General features: G+C 49.2%; 1 protein-coding gene across 1 annotated transcript in view; it reads right to left on the reverse strand.

The window, feature by feature from the left end:
* Positions 1-11,143, reverse strand: part of ASIC1 (acid sensing ion channel subunit 1) — a 224,748-nt gene extending 213,605 nt beyond the window's left edge. The window contains exons 1-3 of the mRNA XM_053299294.1: positions 10,600-11,143; positions 9,912-10,312; positions 3,475-3,670 (exon numbers count right to left, since the gene is read on the reverse strand). Coding sequence (XP_053155269.1) covers positions 3,475-3,670; positions 9,912-10,276 — 561 coding nt within the window. The 5' untranslated portion in view covers positions 10,277-10,312; positions 10,600-11,143. The remainder of the gene's footprint in view (positions 1-3,474; positions 3,671-9,911; positions 10,313-10,599) is intronic.
* Positions 11,144-11,589: the final 446 nt, after the last annotated feature.

An 11,589-nucleotide genomic window follows, 5' to 3' on the forward strand; every position in this document is an offset into this window, starting at 1 on the left:
GTTTACCTCTAAGAGCTCCGTGTTAGGTTTTTCTGCAGTTTCTTGTGTCCCTCTATGGCCCATTGCTCTATGACAGACTCCGGCTATTCTCCAAACATGATCTTGGGCTTGACTTATTTGTGAATCCTGTCACAGACACTCTCATTCACCATCAAGTCAGTTTCCACTCAACTCTCAGGTAGTGACAAAGTACATTCCCAGTGAGATCTGAATGAAGCCCAGGGTAGCTTGTGAGATGCCTTCTACTCCTTAGCCTCATTGGGGCGAATGTATACAATGCAACAGTGCCCACTTGAGCATGCAGAAAGCCTGGCTCTACGGCTAGAGATGCCCAATACCACCATTCATTTCACTGAGAGCAGTTAGCTCACCAGCCTTAAACCCTGATTCATCAGAAGGCCATAGGCCATATCCCAAGCAGGATGGAGAACTGCATGTACAAACAGGGGGCTGGGCGCAGTTTATTTTCTCTGCCCACCTCTCAGGGCTATGAACATGGAGATCTCCTGGAAAACCCAATCACTGTGCCTATTAGCCGTTTGGGGAGGAGGGGAAGTGGGGGTGGAGTTCCTACATGATAGCTGAACAATGCAATTACTGCCTTTTACCTTGTGGTTCTGGACAAGGATACAGCTGGTATGACATCTGGCCATGTGCCATCTATCCAGCACAGAAAAACTTTATGCCTGGGCATAAAGGGTTTGAACTTCTCAGATTGCCAGGAAGATAGTGTCTAGAAGATGCAAAGGCCAGGATTGTGTGTAGGTCCTAATTCTACAATTACAGTAGGCAGAAATGAGCACAACATTCAACATCCCAAGAATGTCAGATTGCATTTTTTATTTTAAAAAGGGGTTTTCTAGCCCTTGAAGAAGTGAAGATAGCTTTGAAGGCAATGCCTGATGACAGACAGCAGAGAGAAAACTGAGCAGGATGTCCAGTAATAAGGAGGCAAGGCACAGTTCTTTCCCTATCGCTGTGACCAGCAGAGAACAAAATTACAGAAATATACAGCCATTGCACTCTGATCCCACAAGTAAAACTTTCCCTCTCTGGCCTTCCCCTTTCACACACCATCCTCTCATTTCAGTCCAAAACTCTGTGGCCAAAATTATTCTTCTCCTCTGATGCTCCATTCACGTGATGACACCCCTTAGAGCCCTTCACTAGCCAGTCTCATGCCTTTCCATAGCACCAATTTATCATTTTTAAAGCTATCCAGGACATGGCCCAACCCGATCTTCTGGCCCTTGTTTTTCATTATATCCCTGCCCATGACTTCTGCTTTACCAGCTGATCAAAAATCTCCTGCTTCCTTCCTTAAATGCCACCACTGATGCTTCCTTGATGCCCTACACCTGGAACTGCCTTCCTGAAAACATGCATGCTGCCATCCCCCTCTTATCCTTCAAATCCCTCCTTAAACCCCACCTTTTCCACATGGCCATTGACTTGTCCTCTGAATCCTCCTTCACAGCGGTAACCAAGTTTTAAGTACATGTAATCACATTATTATTCCTCTCCCTCCTCCTGACTCTCCCCTTCCTCCATCATTTCTTCACTATTTTTTTGTGGACTGCAAGAACTGTAAGCTCCTTGGGAGCAGGCACCTGTCTGTAGTGCTTATGTTACTCTGGAAGGCACCATGTACACTGAAGGTGCGATATCAATGAACAAAAACAACACCTGCCACCCGCAACCCTGCCCCCCGCCCCCACGCTGACTTTGTTCAATGGTAGCTGTGCCCCTGATGGGCTGATTAATGATACTGAGGAACAGTCCTGAGGACACACCCATTTTTGTTTTCCAGACATTGCTTCTCGTTGTTTCCCACCCTTGGATGGCAACACACTATAGGAGCCTCCTCCTCCTCCCCTTCTCCTCTTTTTTATTCTCCCTGTTCTCTCCTGGCCAGGACTCAGGAGGAGCATGAGCCATCACTGGAGCCACCCATCCTCAGCTTGTTTTATTCGCCTTGGTCTTTCTCCACCTTGGGTAGGGGGAGTGGGTTTAAACAGGCTTTGTATTGTAGGCCAGCCACGAGCAGCATGACAAAAGAAGCCACGAGCAGCATGACAAAAGTAGCTTGTGCAGCCCAATATGCAAGAGACCCCATCTTGGCCCGGCTGTGCTCCTTTAATCCCCCCTGAAGCCCCCTTTTAAAAGAAGCTCACAAGGTCACAGGGTGGGAACCCCTGCCCTGAAGCTGCCTTCCAGCTCCAACAAAACACGACATGCAAACCATCAGCTCACACACGTGTGAGTCAGATGACCCAACAATACCTGGCACCAGGATAATTCAAATGCTCAGCAGATGGACAGAGTTAACACTGCACTTTGTTCCACAAGCTATACAAATCCCCAGCAATGAGCAGCATCTCTCAACAGGCCTTACAAGGTCTGTGCCCAGTGATGGAAGGCAGACAATGGCCAATTTCCCCTACAGCACTTTCTTTATAGAGAAACAGGCACACCATTGGGTGTCAAAGCCTCACACCGTCTTGTGTGTATATCCACAAAAATAGAAAAATCCCCAAAGCAGCACCCTTAGAACAGGGCTTGACAAATCCCAGACACCCGGGAGCTATGGTGCCTACAAATTTAACCATGGCACCTAGATATTCAAAGGTAGAGTTATTTAATAACATCTTTATTTGTCCCAGGCAAATGACTGTTCTATGTTACTTGTAAAGGGTATAAAAAGAATCCCATTTACCCTCCCTCTCCAGAATGTTTGTCACTGTTTCTGGTAATTTTGTCAAGCGTCCATAATCTGGCTCCTAAATTTTTGGGCTGGATCCAAGGTCTAAAGAGAATCTGTCAAGGCCTGCCTTACAAAGTTGTAACCATGTGAATGTCAACTCTAACCAAAAGAACAAAGGGCCCCACCACATCCGGAAGGTGTCATAGAAATAATAGCCTTGGACAGTTTATATCCAAGCAAGATTCTCACAGATTCTTATCTCTGCTAACAAGGGTAAGGAATGTCAGAATATTTCTGCTGTGCCCTCTTCTCTTAGATCATTCACAAGTCACTCTTTTTCTCTAGGGAACAGTGAACTCCACCCATCAGAGATAACAAAGCTGTATTGACATTCCTTAATCAATTACTCTTGATGCATTTTGGCCTCTGATTCACCTCACAATGTGTCAAGAAATCGAAGTGAGGTCAAGAGGTTCTTATTCCAGAATATCCGAATGTGTAAACAAACTCTTAAGGAGGCGACTCCATGTTCACCTCAGGTATCATTAGCCACGTGTACCAGAGACCCCAAGACTACAGACTAATTTGCCCAGTCAGAACAGCCAACACAGAATCCTTTGACCCTTGGCTGTTTCTCTACAAAGAGGCTGGCCATCATCTCTGAGTACAACTTAGATTCTCCTCTCATCAGACACACAATGGTCTCCAAAGCAGTACAACACAAGCTAAGCACACCCAATGTCCCCACTCCCACTCTTCATGGCACTCACCACTTTGAAGTCCTCTTGCGAGCATGGCTCCCCACGGAATAAACAGGAGAGCAACATTTCCTGGATGTCGTGCCCAGCACGGCTAGAGAACTCGAGCATGTTGAAGGGTTTGGGTTTGAAGTTGCGGAAATTTGCCTTCTCCTGAAGGATCTCCAGTTGTTTCTCGTCAGCCATTTGGGCATCCGGGATCTCAAATCTGAGGAAAACATAGCACTCTGTAACTGAGGGGAAAGAGTCTGCCTAAATCTGTGCTGGTTTGGCTTAGTCTATGAAGGAAGCACCGCAGCTGAAGGGTATCCATAAGGAGGAACTCATGGAGAACAAATCCAGGAGGATCTGGAGACATGATCCCATACCAAGTGATGACTAGTTCATCTCAGCTACAGCCTACTGAATGTGGGAGTCTGCAGCACAGAGACAGCTGGGCAATGAACCTTTCTGTTTATTCATGCTATTCAAACATGGGGGCTGATGGGTCTGCTTTTTACTCCTTGCTGCATATTGTATGTGGTTTTATTCTATGCTTTTATTGGGTTTTTTTTTAATTACATTGTTTTAATCTAGTGTGCAGATGGCTGCTTTGGATTCCTTCAGGAAAATAAAGCAGGATATCATTTTACAACAACAACAATCGATAAATTAGTTAATCAAAAGACTCTGTCATGAGAACCAGGGGGTATAGTGGTTAAAGTGTTGGGCTAGGACTGGGAATCTCACATTCAAGCCCTTGCTCAGCCTTGGGCCAGCGGCCGTCTCTCAGCCTAGACTACCTCACAAAGTTGCTGTGGGGATAAATTGGGCAGGGCAGAGGTGTGTAAACCACCCTGAGTTCCTTTAAGGAAGGCTGGGATAAAAATGAAATAAATAAGGCCCAGTTGTGCCTCTGAGAAGATATGCAACTGGACTCCTCTATTTCCTGAAAGAGTAGCCAGACATTTTCACAGTACTTGGCTGCACTTAACACACACACACACACACACACACACACACACACACACACACACCCCAAGCAGCAGCTCAACCCTCTCCAGACATACTTTATACTAGTAAAAAGAGATGTTCTCCAGTCATGAGGGCTACAAATGTTTGTTTCAACGAAGAAAGCTGCCATTTCCTTGATGGTATCACAAGTATGTCATATGAGTGAGTGAATGTGAAGTGTGCATGCAGTGAGGTTCCCCCCCCTGCCCATACACAGTCAAAACGTTTAGGTATCTCCCTGCACATACAGACACAGATGCATACCCTTCAAAGTACTTGTGATCTCGATGTACATCTGTGTCTGCTTCACTAACAGCAACCCAGATTCCTATAAGAATTCTTGTATGCTTGTTGCTTGAGGATACAGAACAAACTGTTTTAGTGCATTCAGTATCCACAGTGCACATTTATCAATTATTTATTTATTTGCTACATTTTTATACCGCCTTTCTGCCTTGACAAAGGCCTTCAAAGCGGTTTACAATATTAAAATAAGCAAATTAAAGAAGATCAATAAAACGTTGCCTCAGCCTGTTGGTCTTTTCAGGAGCTGAGGCCAAGAGCTCCCTGGACTGGGCGCCTCCCTTCTTGCCTTCCTCTCAGGGCACACTGGTCATGTGCTGCTGGGTCAGATGCGTCAGCCCACACAGCCTCTCCATTGGCCCATATGGCTGATGGGGATCATTGCAGCTGCAGCCTGGATTGTGAATTCAGCATGGTTAACTTCCTTCAATGAATGTGGGCATATCTCTCTGCAAAAATTACTTGTCTTATGTAAGTAGATATGTTGTTCTCAGGTGTGCTGAACTGGGAACGTGAGAGGTTACCCTGGAAATGAGCTCTATGAGATAGGCTCCTGTCCTGAGTCTCTTACTTTGCTTGAACACAGGTTTCTAGACCTTGAGGCTACGAAGATAGTCTGGAAGGTTTGTGGGCAATGCCTGCTGCAATATGAGAAGCCAAGAAGGGGAGCAGGACTTCTAATTGTCAAGAGGTGGGCTTAAATGCCCAGCACAACTGCCCTTCCCTCTGACTAGTGGCAACAGATTAAACAGGCAAAGCCTGCACATGTCTGCACATTTGCTTAATGTATACAAGTTTTGGTATTCACCTTTTCTTGATGCAGAATGTGGGTTATCTTGGCTCAGAAGTGCAAAGTATATAGATGACAACCCCAGCACCTGAGATCCACTAATACTCTTCCTGACACAGGTGCCTCTGACACTGACCTATAGTTCAGGACGTCCCTTTCTGATGCATGGGATCAGTCCTAAGAATCAAGGTGTCTTTGACAATGACACTCAGCTGTGTTCTTTTGTTATTTATAGGGTGGGCCTTGGAAACTTCAGACATCCAAACACAGTATGGTTGAAGCTGGGTATTCCTCTACATTCAGCACATTTGTGAAATTTGTTGCATTGCCTAAATTGTCCTTTTAATTTCAATGGGGCTACTTTGAGCAATTTTCCTCATCATGTCAGCTATTACTTTTGGGAAAGGGTGATGTTCCCTGGGCTAGATGGCTTTAAAAAGGGATTAGACACATTCATGGAGGATTATCAATAGTTTTTAGCCATGATGGTTTATGGAACCTCTGTGTTCAGAGGCAGTATATCTTGGAATACCAGTTGCTGGGGAGAAGCAGCAGGGAGAGGGCTGCTGCCCACATGCCCTTTTTGCAGGCTTGCCAGAGGCATGTGTTCGAACCCTGTTGAAGATAGGATACTGGAGTAGATGGACCTTTGGTCTGATTCAGCAGGGATCTTTTTATGCTCTTGTCACTGAAATGTGACAACACAGAGTGTCTTATGGTGCTTTGTGCTTTCCTTTTTCTTTTAAGCAAAAGCAGTAAGTGAATTTTGTAAACAAGTAATTAGGTGCTCTGGTCTGAAAGCTGGCAAGATCTTGGAACAGGCCAGGAGGGGACAGCCTGGATGTGACCTTTAGGAGCAATCTGCCCAGACTGAGGGCATGGGAGCTTTCTATATGGGATCTGGGAGCTTTCTATATGGAAGTACTACAGGATCAGTTTGCTGGGATCACCTGATTCCCAGGACCAGGAGGATTCTGGACTATGGCAACAGTGTCAGCTCTGATGATGCAGGGAGTAGAAAATCAATATCTGACCCACAGCATCTGACATATTTAAGGTTTATTGGCTGACATGATGAGGAAGATTACTCAAAGTAGTCCTACTGAAATTAAAAGGACAAGTTAAGCATCATCTGACTTATCCTTTTAATTTCAGTGGGGTTACTTTGAGTAATTTTCCTCATCATACAAGACTTTAATCAAATTCTCCATCAAGAAATCTCAAATTCTTTCTCAAAATAAATGAAGCAATTCAACAAGACTTGTGCACATTTCCTTATTCTGTATAAATGTGATCAACTGCATGCAATGCTCTGAATCAATATTTGATTATCACTCTTTGGAATATTTTTGCATGGAGCTGTGCAGCGAGAGCAGGGAATATGACTGGAGCCCATGAGAGTCAGAGATGAGAACCAGCAATTATAAAGCATCTGGAAACTCCACATACTAGGCTTTGTACAGTTCTTACACAATCAGGAAAGCCAGAAATACAATACTGTAAGGATTGCCACTACCGCACCCCCCCACCCGCCGCCTGCACATGATATTACCTATGCAGAAAGTCTGTTGACTTAATAAACATGAAGAAGATATCACCTGCTATGTTTCTCAGAAACCCAGATTTTTCACCAGATGGTACATTTTGCACATAGAAAACCATATTAAATCGGTGTCATGGGTTGGATTGCCACACACACACACATGCACACGCACACACACACATACCACCTGCTGCTGCTCCCCTGTAAACTCCACTTGGCAGGCAACAGAATAAAAAAGGACACATTTTGCCTCTATCAAACAGAATGCAAGAAAGCAGAAAACCTGCTGGCTACTAGAAACATCAACTGGCTCCAAAACTGAAGGGGAAGACCACGAGCCCTTGTTCCTAAGACTTCAAACTTCCTGAGTGAATATTAAGAGTGAGCAACCAGGAATGGCATACTCATGTGCCACTAACATAGGAACACAGGAAGCTTCCTTATACTGAGCCAGACCATTGCTCCATTTAGCTCAGTACTGTCTACACTGACTGGAAGCGGCTTCTCCAAGGTTGCAGGCAGGAGTCTCTCCCAGCCCTACCTGGAGATGCTACCAGGGAATGAACCTGGGACTTTCTGCATGCAAAGCAGATGCTCTACTACTGAGTGACGGTCCCACGGCTAAAACGTGGCTCATTCTGATTTGGCTGTGGACAAAAACTTAATGGATTAGATGGCCCATTGACCTGATCCAGTGCAGCTGCTCTTTATAAAATGCAGCATGGACATATGGAATTTACTGGCACAAGATGTGGTGACGGCCATTAGCTCAGATGGCTTCAAAAGGGGTTAGACAAATTCATGGAGGCTCTGTCCATTAACTGCAATTAGCCATGACTGCTAACAGGCACTTCCGCACTTCTGTGTTCAGAAAGGCAGACTCCTGGTGCTCGGGCCAAGTGGCATGGGAGGGTATCTGCCTCCAAGCTCCCCTTGCAAGCTTCCTGGAGGCATCTGGTTGCCCACGGTTGGAACGGAATGCTGGACTAGCAGGATCTTTTGTCCAGCCCAGTGGGCTCTATCTTCTGCAACAAGGGGCAGTCCGTTATATTGTGTGGAGCAGCCCTTCAAAATAAGAGAAACCTCATCCCCAAAGGGAGAAGCTGGAACTTTGGCCTTTGAGGGCTCAACATTCTGGCTGTATGAATCCAGCTAGGGACAGGGGGTAGGCCAGGGAGGCATGAACCACAGACAACAGACTTTGCATGGGGCATATAAAATGAACTTGCAGCTTCCTAGCTGCATCAGAGCAACATGACAGCAGCAAAACAAGTGGGACGCTGGGCCCCCTTCCTGGGAAATCCATGCAAACTTAGCTACAAAGGATTCTTCCCTCGGCTTTCAGGAATACAACTGGGCATGGGTATGCTGCTGAGGAGTTGCATTTCTCTCCAGGAGAGGGCAGCAAGGTGCCTGCCTGGATGAGATGCGGTGAAATGCACCTGGGGGTTCATTCTTAGGGTTCATGCTCCTGAGCACTTAACAGCAGTCACTAAAACAAGTAGAGAGCAGCCTTGGCTGCCAATAGTCTTGTTATGGACAAGGCCAAAAACCCCACTCCCGAGCAGCTAACGTTCCTGGAAACCCAGAGCCTGCCTTGCCCTCTTGGGTTTGCCTCTTCCCCGAGGAGCCCTATGACTGCTGCCCATAGATGGGAATTGCAATGGTCCCGTCTCTGCGATGGTCCCCTGCACAGAACCATGTGGGACTGAACTGGCTGCTTGCCAGAGTGAGGCCTCCTTCCATCCCTGACCGATCAGTCATACCTACTTTATCCTGTTCCCATAGGGACTATCTCTGTGAAGTACTGGGGAAGTGGAAGAGATGAGACTGCAGAGGCAAAAGAGTGGAGAGCTGCATCGTACAAAGGATACAGCTAGGAGTGCAAGAGGTGCTCTAGAATGGATCCACAGTATGGGAACGCGGCTGGCTGAATTAGGTGTGAAGCGGGAATTCTGTGATTGGAGCTCTCGACAGACATCTTTTCCTTTTTAAAAGGCAGGCACGGGGGCCCCAATTTGGATCAGGGCCATGATATAGAGGGAATGGGGTTCAGTTCTAACATCCCCACCACCACCACGCACTGTGCCCGATCCAATTGCCTCCTCAAAGCAGTTGTTAACAAAAACGTAAAGGCACTATTTGTGCCTGTATGTTCCCCCTCTGTGGCTAACAGCCACTTCGGGTAGCAATTTAAGCCAGGAAATTGGCATGGAGGCCAAGGATTAAATAACCTCTCCACCATGCCATAGGCCCAGTTTGGCCCACAGGTTTTTGAAAAAGAAACAGATGTTGGGAGTTCCAGTTATGGACTTTGCACGTCACGTCTAGCCTGGCCCTCGGTCTTAGAGGCAGATGAGAGCAGCATAAGAGGCCACGATAAAAAAAAGTCTGCATGGTGCCACAGATGCTGCACGGCAGGGGGCAAATTACCACACAGGTGTTGCGTCCCCATGTACAGCAGCTGCAAGGAGCCATATGCAGGAATCCACAAGCAACTTTGCCCCAGTGCATGACATCACATCAAGTGCACAGCACAATGTATCTGGGCCTGCCTGGCATGTGTAGCCCATGGAAGTTGACAAAAATATGGTTGTCTGCATGCACAGTGCTGCAGCACACGGAAATGATATTGGACGACTCTGGAAACCATGTGCGTAGCATGTGCATACACACATCTTCTGACATACGTATACTGTATATATACACACATGCCAGGTGCATGTCACATGGCAGACACAGGTGCCCACTGAGTGCTCTGCCCAATGCCAAGCCATCTGTCTTCCCTGCAGGGTCAAGTCCTCCTCCGCCCGGACCCACCTGTTATTGAGGAGGGCCAGCAGCTCGCCAGCGTGGTACAGGTCATTCTTGGTCACCCGGCTGAAGCGAAACTCATTGAGGTTGCAGAAGGTGACGGCAGGGAAGGTCATGTGGGTGGTCGCCACCTCGTCCAGCTTGGTGACGTGCGGGTAGAGGAAGTAGTACTGGATCCTCTCGTTGCATACAAAGACCAGCAGGGCCAAGGAGCCCAGGAAGCAGAGGGTCCAGAAGATGCGCTTGACGGAGAGGCGCTCGTAGGAGAAGATGTGGGACAGGCCGTGCAGCGTGGAGCTGCTGGCAAACGCCTCGATGCTGATCGGCTGCCCGTTCTCCACCTCCTCTTCGTCCACCTTCAGGTCCATCATGGTCAGGGCTGGGGCAGGGAGCAAGGAGGTGACGCTCTGTGGGGAAAGGATGGAGGCACGCAGGGTGACTCCCCCGGCCAGCTGGGACGGCACACCTGTTTGGGGAGACCTGAGCTCACTCTCCCCCACCCCAGCGAGGAAGCCCCGCTCCAGCCCACTGTAGTGGGGCGGGCGGAGAAATGCTCCAAGGCTTCCTCCCTATTGCGCGCCGTCTGGCCTCTCTTCCCTCCCCCGGCGCCCATCAGCGTGGCCCCCGCCTCCCTGGCTGGGGCCCACCCCCCTCGAGCCCCGCCGCCCCACCCCTCCACGAAGAGCATCCAAACCTGCAAGTAGGGCCAGCGTCGAGACGAGCCGGGCGCTGGTGGTGCTCAGCAGAAGGGAGCTGGCCGTCTGTGGGGCTGGCGAGGCAGGCGCAAAGACGCGGCTGGAGGAGGAGGAGGAGGAGAAGCGAGCGCCGCCAAGGGTGCCCGAGCCCAAGCGGCACCTAGCGGGGGGTGGGAGGGAGCCTCCCGCTGCTGCTGCTGCTGCGCCTCTCTGCTCACAGGAATCAAAGCAAGGCGAGCGTTGCCGGAAAGCAGGCGGCGGAGCGACTAAGAGCGCGAGCGGCGGCGGCGCCTGTCTCCCTGCCAAACACATGCATCCTCCTCTGGTGGCGAGCGAGGCCGTTTCTAGGCTGGCTGACGGGCGCCGGGGGTGGGGCGCAGCGCGGCCCGGGGACTGGGAGAAAACCCCGCTTCACTCAAGAGGCAGGAGGAGGATCCTTCGCAGGCATCCCTCGCGTCCGCGGCAGCGGCGGCAGGGCCCAGCGGGGCTAGCCTCGAGTCCTCTGCGAGATCGCCGTGTGGCGCTGGCGGCGGCGTGTGTGTATGTGTGTGCGCGCGCCTCTACTGCGTGAGGAGGAGGAAAGCGACTCGGCGCGCTGGAGGGAGGCAGGAGCCACTCTGGGATTGCAGGGTGGCTGTGTGCGCGCCCGCGGCTGGAGCTGTGTGGAGGCTGATGGCGTGAACGTGTGTGAGTGGGTGTGAGACAGAGCGCCTTTCTCCCCGTCGTCTTCTGTCCCCGCTGGGCTCTTCTCTGAACTGATGCCCAAGTCCCGCGCCCCTCCCCTCCGTCTCACACGCACCAACCCCTGAGGAGGGATCCAGAGGCCCATTCACACAACCGTTTGTTGGTTGCGAGTTGAAGAACACGCCACGCGAAATCTCATTCCCAGCAGATATGGGCATCGTGTTGACCTGGGCTTGCAAATGCTAGGACACCGGTCCACCTGGCTATTCACAGTATCCAGACAAAGGGCCCATTTGCACGCTAGG

The sequence above is a fragment of the Hemicordylus capensis genome, chromosome 2 (assembly GCF_027244095.1).
Source record: "Hemicordylus capensis ecotype Gifberg chromosome 2, rHemCap1.1.pri, whole genome shotgun sequence".
In the NCBI taxonomy this organism is placed as follows: Eukaryota; Metazoa; Chordata; class Lepidosauria; order Squamata; family Cordylidae; genus Hemicordylus; species Hemicordylus capensis.